The sequence below is a fragment of the Cherax quadricarinatus genome, chromosome 79 (genome assembly GCF_038502225.1).
Source record: "Cherax quadricarinatus isolate ZL_2023a chromosome 79, ASM3850222v1, whole genome shotgun sequence".
Lineage (NCBI taxonomy): Eukaryota > Metazoa > Arthropoda > Malacostraca > Decapoda > Parastacidae > Cherax > Cherax quadricarinatus.
In genome coordinates, this window is record NC_091370.1 from 7,900,282 (window position 1) to 7,922,328 (window position 22,047).

The window sequence follows — 22,047 nt, forward strand, 5'->3', positions numbered from 1 at the left end:
TTTCCTAGGCCGACCCCTACCCCGCCTTCCTTCCACTACAGACTGATACACTCTTGAAGTCATCCTGTTTCGCTCCATTCTCTCTACATGTCCGAACCACCTCAACAACCCTTCCTCAGCCCTCTGGACAACAGTTTTGGTAATCCCGCACCTCCTCCTAACTTCCAAACTACGAATTCTCTGCATTATATTCACACCACACATTGCTCTCAGACATGACATCTCCACTGCCTCCAGCCTTCTCCTCGCTGCAACATTCATCACCCACGCTTCACACCCATATAAGAGCGTTGGTAAAACTATACTCTCATACATTCCCCTCTTTGCCTCCAAGGACAAAGTTCTTTGTCTCCACAGACTCCTAAGTGCACCACTCACTCTTTTTCCCTCATCAATTCTATGATTCACCTCATCTTTCATAGACCCATCCGCTGACACGTCCACTCCCAAATATCTGAATACGTTCACCTCCTCCATACTCTCTCCCTCCAATCTGATATTCAATCTTTCATCACCTAATCTTTTTGTTATCCTCATAACCTTACTCTTTCCTGTATTCACCTTTAATTTTCTTCTCCTGCACACCCTACCAAATTCATCCACCAATCTCTGCAACTTCTCTTCAGAATCTCCCAAGAGCACAGTGTCATCAGCAAAGAGCAGCTGTGACAACTCCCACTTTGTGTGTGATTCTTTATCTTTTAACTTCACGCCTCTTGCCAAGACCCTCGCATTTACTTCTCTTACAACCCCATCTATAAATATATTAAACAACCACGGTGACATCACACATCCTTGTCTAAGGCCTACTTTTACTGGGAAAAAATTTCCCTCTTTCCTACATACTCTAACTTGAGCCTCACTATCCTCGTAAAAACTCTTCACTGCTTTCAGTAACCTACCTCCTACACCATACACTTGCAACATCTGCCACATTGCCCCCCTATCCACCCTGTCATACGCATTTTCCAAATCCATAAATGCCACAAAGACCTCTTTAGCCTTATCTAAATACTGTTCACTTATATGTTTCACTGTAAACACATACATACATTTATTAAACAAAAATACCAACCACTCCAACAATATATCCCCCCATGCTTTCAACATTTCTGTCATTGATCCCGTCAGTTCCAGCTGCTTTACCCCCTTTCATTCTACGTACAGTGGACCCCCGGTATTCGATATTAATCCGTTCCTGAGAGCTCATCGAATACCGATAATATCGAAAACCGAATCAATTTTCCTCATAAGAAATAATGAAAATCAAATTAATCCATGCAAGACACCCAAAAGTATGAAAAAAAAATTTTTACTACATGAAATATTAAGTTTAATGCAATAGAATAATTACAATAACAATAAAATAATTGACACTTACCTTTAATGAAGATCTGGTGATTGATGGGATGGAAGGAGGGGAGAGGTGTTAGTATTTAGAAGGGGAATCCCTTTCCATTAGGACTTGAGGTAGCAAGTCCTTTTCCAGGGTTACTTCCCTTCTTCTTTTAATGGCACTAGGACCAGCTTGAGAGTCACTGGACCTCTGTCGCACAACAAATCTGTCCATAGAGCTCTGTACCTCCCGTTCCTTTATGATTTGTCTAAAATGGGCCACAACATTGTCATTGTAATAGCTGTGTTAGGGTGATTTTCATCCATAAAGGTTTGCACTTCAATCCACTGTGCACACATTTCCTTAATTTTTGAAGTAGGCACAATGTATTCCACAACTGGTATAGGCTTCTCAGGGTTAGCCCCAAACCCTTCAAAATCTTTCTTAATTTCCATACTAATTCTCACCCTTTTTACCACAGGGTTGGCACTAGAAGCTTTCTTGGGGTCCATGGTGACTTATTTTGCAGAAACAAGCACCAAACACAGTGATAATATGGATAATATGGAATGTACCGAATGTATCCTTAGATGCGCGCACACTGGCTGGCTTGTAAACACTGGCACACAAGGGGCAGTTCAGGCCACATGTGGACAGGTCTCATATGAATCGTATCAAATACCGGGTTTTCAATCGAATACCGAGGAAAATTTTTTGCGATATAATGCATCGAATACCGATGCCATTGAATACCGGGGGTCCACTGTAATGCCTCACGCACCTCCCCCACACTCACATCCTGCTCTTCTTCACTCCTAAAGGATGGTATACCTCCCTGGCCAGTGCATGAAATTACCACCTCCCTTTCTTCGTCGACATTTAAAAGTTCCTCAAAATATTCTCGCCATCTACCCAATAGTACCTCCATCTCCTCATCTACTAACTCCTCTACTCTGTTTTTAACTGACAAATCCATTCATTCCCTAGACTTTCTTAACTTGTTTAACTCACTCCAAATTTTTTTCTTATTTTCATTAAAATTTCTTGACAGTGCCTCTCCCACTCTATCATCTGCTCTCCTTTTGTACTCTCTCACCACTCTCTATACCTTTCTTTTACTCTCCATATGCTCTACTCTTCTTATAACACTTATGCTTTGTAAAAACCTCTCATAAGCTACCTTTTTCTCTTTTATCACACCCTTTACTTTATCATTCCACCAATCACTCCTCTTTCCTCCTGCACCCACCCTCCTATAACCACAAACTTCTGCCCCACATTCTAATCCTACATTTTTAAAACTATTCAAACCCTCCCCCCCCCCTCCCCCCACTACTCATACTTGCACCAGCCCACCTTTCTGTCAACAGCTGTTTATATCTCACCCGAACTTCCTCTTCCCTTAGTCTAATTATGCACTTTCATCTCCCTCTTACTTCAGTCCTAAACTAAGGGTTCTGGACAAAATTTAATGCCAGGTAGGCTCATAAGCCTTTTCCAGATTGAGAAAGTTGCAAATGCTGACTGGGTATCAGGCATTGCAGATACTATATGTATTGAAGCTAATTCTTAGGCTCTCTATATACATGGACTTTTGCTCTTCTGTACTTGACTAAGGTTATGATCAGAGTACAGTGGAACCTCTACTTGCGAGTTTAATCCGTTCCATGACCTTGCTCACAACTGAATTTGCTCGTTTGCAGAGTCAGTTTTCCTCATTTAAATTAATTGAAATGCAATTACATAATCTGTTCCAGTGGAATTTTATACTTCAATAATTTCGCTAATATCAACTCTATGGCTTATTTATCTATCACAGTTCATCTAATATGATATAACAAACACTATGAATAACATAGAAACATGATGTATACTCTAGAATGAATAAAATATGTCATTCATTTAGTGGTATGGGCGGTGTCGGCGGTGGACGAGAGTTTGTCTGGAGGCCGGGCAAAATACTTCATGAATAATTTCGCTAATATCATCTATATGGCTTATTTATCTATCACAATTCATCTAATATGACATAACAAACAATATAAATATAACAGAAACATGATATATACTCTAGAATGAATAAAATATGTCTATGTAACAGGTGGAGGCGGCCACAACTGCTCCCTCTTTGTTGTGGTAAACACCGCCATCTAGTGATTGCATTTTGAAGCTGTCTATTATTACATGTAGTACATGTAATAATATACATATAATTATATGTATATGTATTATTATTATACATATTATTATTATTATTATTGTAATATGTATATTATTATACAATTATTATTATACCTATTATTATTATACATATTATTATTATTATTATTTTTTTTTTTATCATCACACTGGCCGATTCCCACCAAGGCAGGGTGGCCCGAAAAAGAAAAACTTTCACCATCATTCACTCCATCACTGTCTTGCCAGAAGGGTGCTTTACACTACAGTTTTTAAACTGCAACATTAACACCCCTCCTTCAAATTATATAAATAATTTGTAATTTTTATTCACACAAAAAATATAAGATTTACTGTTATTCCTTATTGCAATAATTGTATAAATAATGTCAACCCATTCACGACTGCATATTGGAATAGACAGTGATGTCACTTGTTTACTCTGAAACAGCCAAGCAATGGACCATTTCTCCTAGGTTGATCTCTATTTCAAGGTACTTTTCGTTGTGAAAACAATCAAAATCATATCTATTTCTGTAATATGTCTTCCATTCTATCAAATGAGACCAAAAAAACGAGAATACAACCATAAAAACCATTCAAAATTACTGCTAAGGGGTGGCTAATTGCTGAGAAGTGAACTCCATTATTTATGCTTAGATTTCTTTCATTTTTGGTGTACGTTAAGAAGCATCTTTCCATCATACATTGCCCAAGTTTTAATAAGATAGTCCAACAAACAAATGAGATACAATTCCTGAGATCAAGAGCAAGAGTCCCTCACCAGTGTCAAGGAACCTGCCTTGAGGTCTGCTCGCTTGTGGAAATTTTGCTCGCGTATGGAAGCAAAAAATCGACCCATCGACTGCTCGTATTTGGAAAAACTCGCACGTGGACACGCTCGCAAGTAGAGGTTCCACTGTATACTGTATTCATGTCTTTGATTAGTGCCTCATTGTTTGTGAAGATCAAGGAGAGTTTCAATTCTGGTAAGTTTTGCTATCTGATGGTTTAAAGAAGGGGTGGGACAACTACAGCCTATGGGCCGCATGCAGTCCACCAGAGGTTTTCGTGCGGCCTGCCAAGATCAAGTCATATACTCACATATATGCAGCTGAATGAGCAAAACTTTGTTCACTTTTCCCTGTTGAAAACATGAGCTGTTACACAAGCATTATCAGACAAGTACAGTTCCCAGTTTGAATGTGACCTCTGCACTGAAAAGTTTGCCCACCCCTGGTTTAAAGCAAACTAAAATTTTTAGAGCCTCAACAACTGTGCTTCCAGGTACTATTATAGTGCAATGCTGTTGTCTACTATCTTCCATTTAACTTTTGTAGGTTGAAATCTCCAAGGAGATAATGTAACTGCCTTGAAAATTGTATACTGATGTCTTTTTTATCTGTTCCATGAATTCCTCTGCCATTAATATGATTTATATGCAAGGATAATTACTAGATTCTTCTCCTCCTCTTTTATACAGTACTTAGTACTTCCACTATCTCATTTGATAACTTCAAAAGGTCTGTATAACAAAGTGAGTACTTCTCCTTGTGACTTAAGTACTCTCACACATTTATATAATGTACATTGTAGTTTTGCACTCATATCTTATTGTCCAAAGCTTCCTTTGTATGTGTTTATGTGAATGCTTCACACATTGCCTTTGTTTCTGTAAGGAGCCCATTAACTGATTTTTTTTTAAACCTTTAATGTTAACAAAACGGCAGGAGGATTTATCAACTGAGAAGTTTGGGTTATTGGGCTATTAAGTGCCTTGAATTCTAGTACTGGTTGTACTGTTGGAGGTTTAACACTGTCATGCAAAAGACTGGTTTGTTGTGCTCCAATATCACGTCCCCTCAAGGAAGGTTCCTTGATGTTGGTGAGGGGCTCTTGATTTAGGGAATTGGATCTGTGCTCCAGTTCCCTGAATTAAGCCTGAATGCCTTCCACATCCCCCCCAGGCGCTGTATAATCCTCCGGGTTTAGCGCTTCCCCCTTGATTATAATAATAATCCAATATCACGTATCATTGAAGCACATTTTTTTTTTTCACTCATTTTACTTCCTTTAGATCATTTCTTTGGCTAAAAAAAAAATTATCATGCATTTTTTCTTCATACATAATTTTGCAGCACGTTCTTTTTGTGTGAAATTTTGAGCAACTGTCTTAACTTATCTGGTCTGTAAAGATTTGCACATCACAGGGTGAAAATACTTTGAATCTTTATCAAAATAATACCATTCGTTTTGTAACATATTCGAACACTTTCTGATGTGTAGGTATGCATCTACAGCAAACACATTTGCAGATTTCCCTGGTATACCTATTTATTTCACTGCCTCCTTTTTCTGTTGAAGTTGCAGTTTGGTTTACTGCACAGTGTTCCGAGTTTTCCTGTCTCAGATTATGTTGTTTTTTGTTTCTTCTACTGTTGCTTCTTCATCTTCTATTAATGGTTCACCACTGGACATTGCTATTTTCAACTATTCTGTGATGCTTTTCCAACTTAAATTACATTAGGATATGACTTGAGTCCACTTATTACTTTTGCATATACAATAAAATATGTCACACTTGGTTGCCCACATATTTATATGTACATGTACAGTATGTTGTGCCCAATTTAAGGGTTAAAGCTGTAAATCACTCATTGACAGCTCTTGGCCTCCACTCACTTATCAGTACTTGATGGCATTGTATAAATTACTGTATTGATATCTAAAAGGATACCTGTACTGTACTATAAAATATTTACAAAAAATCAAACTATAACGCTTCTATCAGTGTTTTTAAAATATGCATATATTTACTCTTTCTCTAAAAGAAAGACTATCTCTACATCAAAATGACAAATATTTGTGAATAAGACTTCTGTTTACTTTTATAAGCCATGTAACTCACCTGGCATCAACATGTGTATACCGTCTGGCAGGTCAACTCTGCAAGCAACATTCCAAGTATCACTGAAAAGCTGTTGCATGTAAGGAGAAACTAGTGGACGAGATCTGCCACCTTCTGCATGGCTTAGAAGATATATGGCAGCTTCAAATCTGAAAAGTGAATTTTTATAGTCATGTAACATGCTGAATGAGCAAAAAACAATAATTTTTTGTGTGGTAAGGTAGTTGTAAAAATATGCACTGAAGATGAGGCATTCAGAGAAGACTGATAGAGTAAGCAGTAAATGAACAGAAGGGGAGGTCAAACATGAAGACAGCATGCTATGATGGACAGGACCACCTAAAACGACTGTTAGTGCAACAATCAAGGAACAAGCCTACCCTCCCTTTCCATGGCTTAAATCTGATACTATTACTGTCCATTCCCCAGGCACTATGAGTACTATTGGTTTAGCACTTCCCCATGAAAATAACTGTCAACATGACTTGTCATTTCGTGCAATAGCAAAAAAGAGGGACTGGGATTTGAGGAGCACTGGAACTATGGTAAATAGCTTTTTTTAGCATGCTAGCCGTCTCTCACCAAGGCAGGGCGATCCAAAAAAAGAAACATTTACACTGTCATTCACACTATTGCTGTCTTGCCAGACACACGCAGACACACCAGTTTAGATGTCATTCTAAATATCAAATGTCCTAAACCCCTCCTTTAGAGTGCAGGCATTGTACTTCCCACCTCCAGGACTCAAGTCCAGCTAACCAGTTTCCCTTAATTCCTTCACAAAATATTACCCTGTTCACAAACCAACAGCACATCAAGTCCCAAAATCCATTTGTCTCCACTCCTATCTAACATACTTACACATGCTTTCTGTCTGTCCAAGCCCCTTGCACACAAAATGCTCCTTCACCCCCTCCCTCCATTCTTTTCTAGGACAACCCCAACGTTGCCTTCCCTCCACTACAGATTTATACACCCTCCAAGTCATCCTATTTTGCTCCACCCTCTCTAAATGACCAAACCACCTCAACAACCTCTCCTCAGCCCCTTGAGTAATACTTTTTAGTAAATAACGAAAAAAGGCACAATACTGTGACTGGAACGATACACAAATAACCCGCCTCCTAATTTCCAAACTACGAACACTCTGCATAATATTCGCGCCACACAGTGCCCCCAGACGTGACATCTCCACTGCCTCTAGCCTCCTCCTCACCACAACATTCACAACCTATGTTATAAAATTATGCATTTATTTAAAAATTCAAAAGATGGGGTAAAATGCTAAGGTGAAGGGCTCTTGATTTGAGGCATCAAAGTTGCCCCCTCACTTTCCCTGAATTAAACCAGATTACCTTCCATTTCCCAGGAGCTCTATGACTTCTTATGAGGTGAGCTCTTCTCCATGAATATATTACTTTCCATTCCCCAAGAGCTGTATGACTGCTTATGAAATGAGCTTTTCTCCATGAATATAAGAATTTCCTTTCATTCCTCAAATCAAACTTGAAAACTCCAGCTCATCCTTCATCTTTCAGTCTAAAAGCAAGGACATTAAACCTATTCATTAAAATTTACTGCAGCTCTTAATCTGTGACTATTTGTACTGACAAATGAACTTCTCTTTGTGCTACTGTTGCTATATAAAACACTCCATTCTGAAGGTCCTAACCTCAACATTTTAACTAAGTCCACTATAATAGTACACAAGTGATTACTGTGTAAAAGGCTGTTGGTCTAAGAAATAGGGCCCACCCTCTTCTTGGATCAAACTGGATTATGTCCCATCTCTTAAATGCTGTATAGCCCTCATGAGTTTAGTGCTCCCCATGATTATAATTCATCATGTATACTTGTTTATAGGGGGGGGGGTGATGCTGAAGGACACTTGATCAAAGGAATTGGAGTTAACTTCCCCTTGGCTCAAACCTGATTACCTTCTATTCCCCAGGTGTTATATGACCCATACAGGTATAGCTTTATGTGAGTATAATAAAAACAGCACACAGTACAGTACAATGCACTGTCTGCATGTATGTGTTTAACTAATGGCTTCATCATAACAAGTATAATTTAAGAAAATATTTCTACATGAAAGGAAAATTATTACACTCAGGAATCTCTTTGTCAAAATTTTCTACTGACCTGTTGTGACATTTCTGTGAGCCACTGGCACACAGGGTCATACCCCTACTAAGCACTTCATTTTTGACACCTCGAAGTAAAACACCCACATTCTGTCCAGCCTCTATAATTGGTGTGGACTTCTTGAATACCTATGAATGGAAATACAAAGTTGTATAAAAAATACTCAATAAATATTTAGGTAAGTTTCTTTTAATTGCAGTATACACAATGGCTAAGCAATTAAATTTTTTTGTAACAATTATACATATTACTGGCTCATATAATATGTATGTATACAGTACTTTGCCATATCACATGAAAAATATATCCAATTTTTATAACTTGCTTCTGCTTTGAGCAAATGCATAACAAGACTGATAATACAATTTCTCTTACATTACTACCCTGGAATAAGCATTACATCATATCATTAAAGTAACAAATTGTATAATATACCATATTATCAAGGTAATAAATTGTGTAAGAACTCAGGACTGAACTGCTGGTTGTGTACATTTGCAAGTTCACTGCCAGACTGACTTAGCCTATGTGTTCAACAAAACTCTTATGTAGGTAGCCCAGCAGATAAACAACTGGTTAAATCTGTATAATTATGGATTTCCTCAATTTTACCATCTCTCTTCACAGGAATATCCAATCTTGAAAGTATCCAGGTTTATAATTTTCAGTCATAAACTATGGGCTAGTAACCCCTTTTCCTGTAAAGAATACTAAAAAGAATAAGAAGAAGAAAATCGTCAAAGTGGGAAGTCTGAATGTGCGTGGATGTTGTGCAGATGATAAGAAAGAGATGATTGTGGATGTTATGAATGAGAAGAAGCTGGATGTCCTGGCTTTAAGTGAAACAAAGCTGAAGGGGGTGGGAAGAGTTTCAGTGGAGAGGAATAAATGGGATTAAATGTTTCTCACAATTATATCACATAAATGTTAAACCTAAAACCCAATCTAACAGAATACTCCATTCGACTGAATGTACAGCAATGCATGCAACCATATGACCTGTCTTTGTAATACTCATTTGTGCTTTATAGTTATCTGTTTACAATAATGTTTTATCACTGATTTCACCATTGCTTAGTTAATCTTAACCCTTTCAGGGTCCGTCCCGTAGATCTACGGCTTTATGGTGAGTGTCCAAACCGTAGATCTACGCCATGAGCTCAGCTCACTCTGATAAACTGTGAGTGGTACATTTGGGCCTAGATATGAGAGAATACATCTATGTGGTATGTGTGCACCACATAAAGCAGATCCTGCAGCACACTGTGTATAATGAGAGAAAAAAACTGAAATCATGATTTTTTGATTAAAACAGCAACTTTGCAGTGTTTTTTCGTATGTTTTTTATAGTTGTATTTGCGATTTCTTGGTCTCATTTGATAGAATGGAAGACATATTACAGAAATAGAGATGATTTTGATTGGTTTTAGCACTGGAAATGGCTTGAAACTGAGCTCAAAGTAGCGGAAATGTTGAATTTTTGCCGATATTCAAGAGTAAACAAACGACCTCACACGTCTAATACACGTCAGCTGGTGGGTCTAATATACATTCACAAATATGGTGATGATATTTATACAATTATTACAGTATTGCATAGCAGTAAATCTTCTATTTTTTGGTGTGAATAAAAATTCATTATGTGAATAAAAAATCAAAATGGAATTTATTTGTAAAGCCTCAAAACATGACTAATGAACAGAGGAAATGTTAGTTTAGTGCCAGGAATGCCTACATTGTTTATTCTGGACCCTATTTTGAAATTGGAATATTTTGAACTTTGTGTTAAATTGGCCAAATTAACAATTTCCGATCACTTTATTTTGTAGTTGAAACAGTTGACTTGGCGATTTCTTGTGCTCAATCGATAGAATAGAAGTAATACTAGTGAAATAGCTAAGAATTTGGTTGATTGGAATAATGTAATTGGCCTAAAATGGGAGTCAAAGTCGGCAAAATCGCCGATTCGTAAATATCGCTGACACATCAAAATTCGCGAGAGCATAATTTCGTCAATTTTCCACCAAATTTCGTACTTTTTGTTTTATTACCTTCACAAAAAGATTCTCTACGATTTCATAAGAAAAAATAACAAATTTTTTTTTTGAAAATTCTTGGACACTGGTGCGTGACTCCAGATTTGGGCCTTGGACCCTGAAAGGGTTAAGTTAATTTTAAGCCAGCCTGTAATGCTATGCATATAAGTGGCTTTGGCATGCTGCTCTTACCTGTATTTTTTTGTACCTCTGTATGTATGCTCAAATTACTAAATAAATAAATAAATAAATAAAAGAGAGCTAAAGAAGGAGTAGCAATAATGTTGAAGGATAAGCTATGGCAGGAAAAGAGGGACTATAAATGTATTAATTCAAGGATTATGTGGAGTAAAATAAAGATTGGATGTGAAAAGTGGGTTATAATAAGCGTGTATGCACCTGGAGAAGAGAGAAGTGTAGAGGAGAGACAGAGATTTTGGGAAATGTTGATTGAATGCGTGGGGAGTTTTGAATCAAGTGTGAGAGTAATGGTGGCTGGGGATTTCAATGCTAATGTGGGTAAAAATGTTATGGAGGGAGAAGTAGGTAAATTTGGGGTGCCAGGGGTAAATGTAAATGGGGAGCCTTTAATTGAGCTATGTGTAGAAAGAGATTTGGTAATAAGTAATACATATTTTATGAAAAGGAGGATAAATAAATATACAAGGTATGATGTAACACGTAATGAAAGTAGTTTATTAGATTATGTATTGGTGGATAAAAGGTTGATGGGTAGGCTCCAGGATGTACATATTTATATAGAGGCAACTGATATATCGGATCATTATTTAGTTGTAGCTACAGTTAGAGTAAGAGGTAGATGGGAAAAGAGGAAGGTGGCAACAACAAGTAAGAGGGAGGTGAAAGTGTATAAACTAAGGAAGTTCAGGTGAGATATAAGTGACTATTGGCAGAAAGGTGGGCTAGTGCAAAGATAAGTAGTGGGGGGGGTTGAAGAGGGTTGGAATAGTTTTAAAAATTCAGTATTAGAATGTGGGGCAGAAGTTTGTGGTTATAGGAGGGTGGGGGCAGGAGGAAAGAGGAGTGATTGGTGGAATGATGAAGTAAAGGGTGTGATAAAAGAGAAAAAGGTAGCTTATGAGAGGTTTTTACAAAGCAGAAGTGTTATAAGAAGAGCAGAGTATATGGAGAGTAAAAGAAAGGTAAAAGAGTGGTGAGAGAGTGCAAAAGGAGAGCAGATGATAGAGTGGGAGAGGCACTGTCAAGAAATTTTAATGAAAATAAGAAAAAATTTTGGAGTTAAACAAGTTAAGAAAGCCTAGGGAAAGTATGGATTTGTCAGTTAAAAACAGAGTAGGGGAGTTAGTAGATGGGGAGATGGAGGTATTAGGTAGATGGCAAGAATATTTTGAGGAACTTTTAAATGTTAAGGAAGAAACAGAGGCAGTAATTTCATGCACTGGTCAGGGAGGTATACCATCTTTTAGGAGTGAAGAAGAGCAGAATGTAAGTGTGGGGGAGGTACGTGAGGCATTACGTAAAATGAAAGGGGGTAAAGCAGCTGGAACTGATGGGATCATGACAGAAATGTTAAAAGCAGGGGGGGATATAGTGTTGGAGTGGTTGGTACTTTTGTTTAATAAATGTATGAAAGAGGGGAAGGTACCTAGGGATTGGCGGAGAGCATGTATAGTCCCTTTATATAAAGGGAAAGGGGACAAAAGAGACTAAAAATTATAGAGGAATAAGTTTACTGAGTATACCAGGAAAAGTGTACGGTAGGGTTATAATTGAAAGAATTAGAGGTAAGACAGAATGTAGGATTGCGGATGAGCAAGGAGGTTTCAGAGTGGGTAGGGGATGTGTAGATCAAGTGTTTACATTGAAGCATATATGTGAACAGTATTTGTTGTTAGGTAAGACACATATGCAACAGTTAGGTAACTTTATTTCGAAACGTTTCGCCTACACAGTAGGCTTCTTCAGTCGAGTACAGAAAAGTTGATAGAAGCAGAAGAGACTTGAAGACGATGTAATCAGTCTATCACCCTTAAAGTTTTGAGGTGGTCAGTCCCTCAGTCTGGAGAAGAGCATTGTTCCAAAGTCTGAAACAATATCATATTGTTTCACACTTTGGAACAATGCTCTTCTCCAGACTGAGGGACTGACCACCTCAAAACTTTAAGGGTGATGGACTGATTACATCGTCTTCAAGTCTCTTCTGCTTCTATCAACTTTTCTGTACTCGACTGAAGAAGCCTACTGTGTAGGCGAAATGTTTCGAAATAAAGATACCTAACTGCTGCATATGTGTCTTACCTAACAACCTGTTGGTATTTTATACCATTTTAGTGAACAGTATTTAGATAAAGGTAGGGAAGTTTTTATTGCATTTATGGATTTAGAAAAGGCATATGATAGAGTGGATAGAGGAGCAATGTGGCAGATGTTGCAAGTATATGGAATAGGTGGTAAGTTATTAAATGTTGTAAAGAGTTCATATGAGGATAGTGAGGCTCAGGTTAGGGTGTGTAGAAGAGAGGGAGACTACTTCCCGGTAAAAGTAGGTCTTAGACAGGGATGTGTAATGTCACCATGGTTGTTTAATATATTTATAGATGGGGTTGTAAAGGAAGTAAATGCTAGGGTGTTCAGGAGAGGGGTGGGATTAAATTTTGGGGAATCAAATTCAAAATGGGAATTGACACAGTTACTTTTTGCTGATGATACTGTGCTTATGGGAGATTCTAAAGAAAAATTGCAAAGGTTAGTGGATGAGTTTGGGAATGTGTGTAAAGGTAGAAAGTTGAAAGTGAACATAGAAAAGAGTAAGGTGATGAGGGTGTCAAATGATTTAGATAAAGAAAAATTGGATATCAAATTGGGGAGGAGTATGGAAGAAGTGAATGTTTTCAGATACTTGGGAGTTGACGTGTCGGCGGATGGACTTATGAAGGATGAGGTTAATCATAGAATTGATGAGGGAAAAAAGGTGAGTGGTGCGTTGAGATATATGTGGAGTCAAAAAACGTTATCTATGGAGGCAAAGAAGGGAATGTATGAAAGTATAGTAGTACCAACACTCTTACATGGGTGTGAAGCTTGGGTGGTAAATGCAGCAGCGAGGAGATGGTTGGAGGCAGTGGAGATGTCCTGTTTAAGGGCAATGTGTGGTGTAAATATTATGCAGAAAATTCGGAGTGTGGAAATTAGGAAAAGGTGTGGAGTTAATAAAAGTATTAGTCAGAGGGCAGAAGAGGGGTTGTTGAGGTGGTTTGGTCATTTAGAGAGAATGGATCAAAGTAGAATGACATGGAAAGCATATAAATCTATAGGGGGAGGGGGAGGAGGGGTAGGGGTCGTCCTCGAAAGGGTTGGAGAGAGGGGGTAAAGGAGGTTTTGTGGGCAAGGGGCTTGGACTTCCAGCAAGCGTGCGCGAGCGTGTTAGATAGGAGTGAATGGAGACGAATGGTACTTGGGACCTGACGATCTGTTGGAGTGTGAGCAGGGTAATATTTAGTGAAGGGATTCAGGGAAACCGGTTATTTTCATAAAGTCAGACTTGAGTCCTGGAAATGGGAAGTACAATGCCTGCACTTTAAAGGAGGGGTTTGGGATATTGGCAGTTTGGAGGGATATGTTGTGTATCTTTATATGTGTATGCTTCTAAACTGTTGTGTTCTGAGCACCTCTGCAAAAAAAAGTGATAATGTGCGAGTGTGGTGAAAGTGTTGAATGATGATGAAAGTATTTTCTTTTTGGGGATTTTCTTTCTTTTTTGGGTCACCCTGCCTCGGTGGGAGACGGCCGACTTGTTGAAAAAAAAAAAAAAAAAAAACTATGTCTAGTGTTACAATGAAATACTGTACACGTATATGATTAATATTTTGTCATTTAACTTTTTTGCCAAAATTCTCACCTGCAAGTCATTAAGAACAGTCTTGATGTGGCGATCAAATCCAAGTAATTCAGCTGCTTCTCCTTTTCTCATGATACCTCGTTTAAGAGTTCCTGTAACAACTGATCCACGACCTGGCACGGTAAAGTAATTGTCTATGGGAAGTAAGAACGGAGACGTAAGATCTCGAGTTGGAATTGTTATGTATTCATCCAGAGCCTTCACAAGTTTTTGAATGCTGCTTTCTCCATATGGTCCCTGATCTCCTTGTAGGGCAAGCAGAGCAGATCCATTCACAAAGGGTGCATCAATACCATCATAACCGTAATCTTCCAGTAACTCTCGAACCTCTATCTCCACCAGTTCTAATACATCTTCATCCACTAGGTCTGCCTTATTAACAAATACCACAACTTTTTTCACTCCTGCTTGCTTAGCTAACAAGAGGTGCTCTCGAGTTTGTGGCATTTGTCCGTCACTTGCCGCTACAACTAGAATGGCTCCATCCATTTGAGATGCTCCAGAAATCATATTCTTCACATAATCGGAATGCCCTGGGCAGTCTGTGTGTGCATAGTGTCTAATAAAATGTATAAAATATCAGAAAATGAAATGCTATTATTTCTTATTTTCACATATGCATATTTCACATACATGTATTTATATAATACTGTACAGTAGTGTAGTGGCAATTACATATAAATAAACAGAACATGGGTCATAACATAAACAGAACATGGGTCATACAATAATTTATCCTCCATGGGGGTGCTATGATGTTGGTAAAGGACTTTTTATCCAAGCAATTAGAGCTACCATCTTGGATCAAACCTGATTACCTCTCATGTTTCTGGCAGTCTCTGACCCACAAGGGTTAAGCAATTTGACTTGAATGAAATAATTAGACTTGTTTCAGCTACTGCATGATCCAAGAAGGATATCTTTATTCTATAACCTGTACCACAAGGAAGAGTGCAGAAAAGTCAAGTTTCTAATACACCAAAATATATAATATGTGTATGTGCATGTATACTTGAGCCTATATATATATGTACTTACCTAATTGCGGATGAGCAGGGAGGCTTCAGAGTGGGTAGGGGATGTGTAGATCAAGTGTTTACATTGAAGCATATACATGTATGTGAACAGTATTTAGATAAAGGTAGGGAAGTTTTTATTGCATTTATGGATATAGAAAAGGCATATGATAGAGTGGATAGAGGAGCAATGTGGCAGATGTTGCAAGTATATGGAATAGGTGGTAAGTTACTAAATGCTGTTAAGAGTTTTTATGAGGATAGTGAGGCTCAGGTTAGGGTGTGTAGAAGAGAGGGAGACTACTTCCCGGTAAAAGTAGGTCTTAGACAGGGATGTGTAATGTCACCATGGTTGTTTAACCCTTTGACTGTTTCAGGCCCCTCTCTGAAACTGTCATTCTATGTCGCTCAATTTTTGAAAAAAAAAAAATTATTTTTTCTTATGAAATGATAGAGAATCTTTTCCCGATGGTAATGACACCAAAAGTTCGAAATTTGGTCGAAAACTCGTGGAATTATGCTCCCGCGAAGTTAGCGGTCTCGGCGACATATGCGTATCGGCGATTTCGCCGACTTTGAGCCCTATTTTCAGCCAATTCCATTGTTCCAGTTGACCAAACTCATAGCTATTTCTTTAGAACTCCATTTTATCTATCAGCTGAGTACAAGAAACCTCCCATTTACTAATTTGGACTACCCAATATGGTGGTCAGAAATTGGCAATTTGGCCAATTTCACGCAAAATAAAAAAGATGCCAATTTCAAAATAGGGTCCAGAATAAACAAGGTAGACATTCGTGGCACTAAAATAACATATGCTCTGTTCATTAGTCACATCTCTAGGCCCCTCTTATATTATTATTGCTTTCTATTTTGATTTTTTATTCATACAAAAAAATACAAAATTTACTGTTATGCAGACGACTGCATTATTGTAAAAATGGTATAAATAATATCAGTGCACTAGTGAAAGAATATTAAACTCCCCAGTTGACGTGTATTGGACGTGTGGTGTGATTTATTTACTCTTGAACATTGGTAAAAATCGAACATATCCGCTACTTTGAGCTCAGTTTCAAGGTCGTTTTCATCGTAAAAGTAATGAAAATCATCTCTGTTTCTGTAATATGTTTTCCATTTTATCACCTAAGACCATGAAAACGCGAATACAACGATAAATACTATACGAAAATACACATCAAAGTCGGCGTTTTATTCCAAAAAAAACGATCAGAGTTTTTTTTTTCTCATTATGCAATGTGTGCTGCAGGATTTTTTTTATGTGGTGCACACTGACCACACAGACCCATTCTCTCACATGTGGGCCTACCAGCTTTCTCCCACTTGATTTGAAGCCGCTAGAATTATTGAGTATATATACGTCAGAAACATTGGCTCGTAAGACGTATTTATACGTCGAAAACAGTCAAAGGGTTAATATATTTATAGATGGGGTTGTAAAAGAAGTAAATGCTAGGGTGTTCAGGAGAGGGGTGGGATTAAATTATGGGGAATCAAATTCAAAATGGGAATTGACACAGTTACTTTTTGCTGATGATACTGTGCTTATGGGAGTTTCTAAAGAAAAATTGCAAAGGTTAGTGGATGAGTTTGGGAATGTGTGTAAAGGTAAAAAGTTGAAAGTGAACATAGAAAGGAGTAAGGTGATGAGGGTATCAAATGATTTAGATAAAGAAAAATTGGATATCAAATTGGGGAAGAGGAGTATGGAAGAAGTGAATGTTTTCAGATACTTGGGAGTTGACGTGTCGGCAGATGGATTTATGAAGGATGAGGTTAATCATAGAATTGATGAGGGAAAAAAGGTGAGTGGTGCGTTGAGGTATATGTGGAGTCAAAAAACGTTATCTATGGAGGCAAAGAAGGGAATGTATGAAAGTATAGTAGTACCAACACTCTTATATGGGGGTGAAGCTTGGGTGGTAAATGCAGCAGCGAGGAGACGGTTGGAGGCAGTGGAGATGTCCTGCCTAAGGGCAATGTGCGGTGTAAATATTATGCAGAAAATTCAGAGTGTGGAAATTAGGAGAAGGTGTGGAGTTAATAAAAGCATTAGTCAGAGGGCAGAAGAGGGGTTGTTGAGGTGGTTTGGTCATTTAGAGAGAATGGATCAAAGTAGAATGACATGGAAAGCATATAAATCTATAGGGAAAGAAAGGAGGGGTAGGGGTCGTCCTCGAAAGGGTTGGAGAGAGGGGGTAAAGGAGGTTTTGTGGGCGAGGGGCTTGGACTTCCAGCAAGCGTGCGTGAGCGTGTTAGATAGGAGTGAATGGAGACGAATGATAATTGGGACCTGACGATCTGTTGGAGTGTGAGCAGGATAATATTTAGTGAAGGGATTCAGGGAAACCAGTTATTTTCATATAGTCGGACTTGAGTCCTGGAAATGGGAAGTACAATGCCTGCACTTTAAAGGAGGGGTTTGGGATATTGGCAGTTTGGAGGGATATGTTGTGTATCTTTATACGTATATGCTTCTAAACTGTTGTATTCTGAGCACCTCTGCAAAAGCAGTGATAATGTGTGAGTGTGGTAAAAGTGTTGAATGATGATGAAAGTATTTTCTTTTTGGGGATTTTCTTTCTTTTTTGGGTCACCTTGCCTCGGTGGGAGACGGCTGACTTGTTGGAAAAAAAAAAAAAAAAACTTACCTAATTGTGGTTGCAGGGGTCGAGTTTCAGTTCCTGGCCCCACCTCTTAATTTGCCACTCTGCAGATTCATTTCCACATAGCTAGTGGGCCCTATCGTAACTGCTTTTAAACTTTGTATGGATCCCCTTCACCACTTCCTCACTAAGATCATTCCACTTCTCAACCATTATGAAACTGAAGAAATAATAGAATTCCTATGGTTCATTTGTGATTTTAACTTCCAGTAGTGTCCTTGAGTTTCCGTTTCTCGCCTCTTAAACAACCTATCCCTGTCTACATTATCAATTCCCCTTTCCCATGGCTGTGGAGCTGTTTTAGCTTATGCATTTAGTACATAGAATTGACAGGTAAATAGGAAAAAATATACACAGTATATATACAGTGGATACAGTATATATACTACTATATACATATACATTTTCACCACATATTACAAGTAAATAAAACTAGTTGGAAATATTATTAAACTATGTACAGGTCATAATTAAGAGTTGGATGGGCTGGATAAAAGTCATGGTACAGTGTAATGAAAAGTAATACAATACAGCAATAATAATGATGTGATAAAGGTTAAAGATAGTTGATAAATTTATTAATTGGGGGAAAACCTAAGAAAGACTGGAGTACAGGGTGTAATTAAAAAGACAGCAGTAAATGAAACAACGTAATACGTAGTATGTACAGAAACTTTTTTTATTAGATTTTAAAAAGTTTTAAATGATTGGACTATTTAGGAATACAGTCATTTTTTTTAGCTATTATGTGAGTTTAGTCACCATGTTAAAATTATTTAACTCATCTGATAAATTATTCCACATTTTTGACCCTTTAAGTTTCAGCTTCTTCAGAGGTTCAAAGGAACATGAGAAACATCAAAGAGGATTTGTTTCCAGTATGATGCCTTTGTTCTGTTACAATTTTTCACTGGAATGCATCAGCTATTCAGTTCTAAAGACATGAACTGAATAGCAGTATGAATGGCATTCATATTAGGAAGGTTTAGAGACTTGAGTATGGATACAGTCTGTTGCCTACATTTAGATTTGGGGATGGTTGTGACAACTGCCTTCTGCTGAGTGATAATTTGTTTGAAGTGGACTGTCGAAGTGGTCCCTACGTGCAAATCTTACATGTGAGGTAATAACTATAGTAGTATAGATTGAGGAACATACTAGCAAATCTTAGAGCATCCCTACAGTCTGAATTTTTTTAGATATGTTGAACACGAGTATTACAGTGATTTCAATTTATTGTCCACAATTCAATTTAGAAATTTCCCCTCATGTTTTTTCCCACTTCAGTTTTGTGGTGCAGGCAGTGTTTCATCAATAAAGAAATCTTGTATTGTACATGTGTCTTACTTCTAATTAAGTGATGACTGCAATCATTATTTTGAGAGTAGTTTTGTTCTGAGATATATTGGAGGATGGGATGGAGCATCAAGAAGCAAAACAGTAAATAAGTACAGCATATCTGAGATAAAAAGTTAAAGGTTAAGAGTGAAATCAAAGCAGCAAAGATAGGAATATACTCACCTCAGTGATGAGGAATAGGAAATGTGTGCTGTATTAATAGTTATGCCTCGTTGTTTTTCCTCTGGTGCGCGATCTATCTGATCATAAGAAACAAAACTTGACAGTCCAGTCTTCTGAAGAACTTTAGTGATAGCTGCTGTAAGGGTAGTTTTCCCATGATCCACGTGGCCAATAGTACCAACATTACATGTGGGCTTCTCTTTCTCATTATTGGCAGAAAACCATCTAAAGGCCTTTTTATTACTTTGAGTTTCACTGATGGCTCCCTGAAAATAAGAGCAATTTGATGCAATTAATATCACTGTGTGCAACAAAAATTTACAACCAAATGAAAATTAAAAGAAAAGTGATAAAATTCGCTAACATTAGATAAAATTGGAGAAGTAGCAGCTCTATACAATATGCCCCATAGCTCAGTCTCTGATTAGGCCTAACAAACTGGAAAGGAAACAATACAGGAATAAAAACTGAATTGCTGTATTAACAAACAGAAAAGTAAAGATAAGTATATACTGAATGCAATTAAAAGTGTGTAGAGCTAACTGTTATCTTACATATACGTACATGAGACAAAAAGTAAAGGCCAGTAATCCTGTTAAAGTGCAAAGTACGTATTTAACAGTTACCTGTTTCACACTCTTTTGACAGGATAGTAGTGCCTACCTAGATGGTAGTCTATCAATCTTCTAACTAGTCATAGTATACAAATGACTAGGTATGTTAATATTCAGTTTATTGAAAAAAAATTTCATCTGCTAGGGTCTTTATTGATCACATCCCTGATGGATGAAACAACTCAATAAAATGCTATAAACCGCACACTATGTCTTATTAACATATTTATTGGTATATAATACCATCAACATATATACACAACTAGGTATGACCAAACAGCAATATGATTATAATAGCCATACATGTAGTAATAACAAAATTGATAGGTTGTCTAGTAGAGCTACTGAATTTGGTGAGGAATGTGATTAGATTATGGTATATAGTTAGGATAACAGGAGACTTTTATGTAAACCTTTATTATTATTATAATCAAGGGGGAAGAGCTAAACCCGGAGGATTATACAGCGCCTGGGGGGGGGATGTGGAAGGCATTCAGGCTTAATTCGGGGAACTGGAGCACAGATCCAATTCCCTAAATCAAGAGCCCCTCACCAACATCAAGGAACCTTCCTTGAGGGGATGTAAACCTTTAAATGTTATAAACACTAGTTAAAAAATAATTAGATGAACGTACTGGGTTTAACACTTTTTTATTACTATAGTAATCTTCCTTCCCTTATACGCTTTATTTATTTTATTTTTACAGCAACAGAAAGCACTAAACCCGTAAGGGTCATCCAACTCCTGGAGAACTGGAAGGCATTCAGACTCGATTCATGAAATTATATTACAGGCCCAATTCCTTTAATTAAAAGCCCTTCACCAGCATCAAGGAACCTCCTTTGGGGGAGGATTAAGTCTGTAAAAATAACAAATAAAAATGTATACAAACTATTCTGTGAGCTGCTAAGAGGTACTTCCTCTAAGTCCTTTGTACTACCTTACCAAGAGCTTCATTCTGGTGCTCACACCACCATGAAGTTGTCTCAATAACGGACAGTTAACCATCATGTATCTAGTTCCGCCTCTTACACAACGTATCTTAACAAACTATAATATCTCCAATTATCGTTGTTGTTGTGGTGGTGGTATTCAGGGCCACCAAAGCTAACGTTTTATTGAGCCTTTCTTCCCGAAGTCCTAATAAAAAATTACTGCCCAAATCTGTTTCCTCCGGAAAGAGAAATGGAACATGAACTTCCCAACTTAGGTCAAGCGGACCTCAGGCCTAAAAGGGCACAGCCAGGTGTCTTACTCCCTGAGCAAACATCTGTACACCAACGCCGGCGCTGAAGTCCCTACTAGATGAAAAGCAATATAGACAGGGCTTAATACACAAAGATACTCTTAAACACTATTCATCAGCTCTCACCAAAGTAATAAAAAAAGCCAAACAACTATACTACTCCAGTAGATTCACAGACACTAGAGGAGATATAAAAAAGACCTGGAAAACACTCTCTCAGATTCTAGGGACCCACAAACTGAGAAAAACCAAGAATATTGTCCTAACTAAACCTAATGAAACACCACTACATCCCACTGACACAGCTAACAAGATAAACGACTTCTTCTCAAACATAGGATCTAATCTTGCCAGTAAAATCCCACATACCAATGCCCATGCCGGGGACTACCTAGATGGAAATTTCCCTAATTCCTTCTATCTTGCACCAACTGAGCCCACGGAAGTCAGTGAGATCATAAAGTCACTCAAAAATA

The 22,047-nt window shown here is 37.8% G+C and overlaps 1 protein-coding gene across 3 annotated transcripts in view; it reads right to left on the bottom strand.

Moving 5' to 3' along the window:
- The window catches only part of mEFTu2 (mitochondrial translation elongation factor Tu 2), a 56,651-nt gene extending 35,032 nt beyond the window's left edge, over window positions 1-21,619 (bottom strand). For 2 of the 3 annotated variants that reach the window (XM_070101892.1, XM_053796933.2), the window contains exons 1-5: window positions 21,271-21,520; window positions 19,711-19,976; window positions 14,487-15,045; window positions 8,568-8,698; window positions 6,423-6,571 (exon numbers count right to left, since the gene is read on the bottom strand). In XM_070101892.1, coding sequence (XP_069957993.1) covers window positions 6,423-6,571; window positions 8,568-8,698; window positions 14,487-15,045; window positions 19,711-19,976; window positions 21,271-21,336 — 1,171 coding nt within the window. In that variant the 5' untranslated portion in view covers window positions 21,337-21,520. Of the gene's footprint in view, window positions 1-6,422; window positions 6,572-8,567; window positions 8,699-14,486; window positions 15,046-19,710; window positions 19,977-21,270; window positions 21,521-21,580 lie in introns of those variants that run through there. The other variant, XM_053796934.2, reaches the window with a different exon arrangement.
- Window positions 21,620-22,047: the final 428 nt, after the last annotated feature.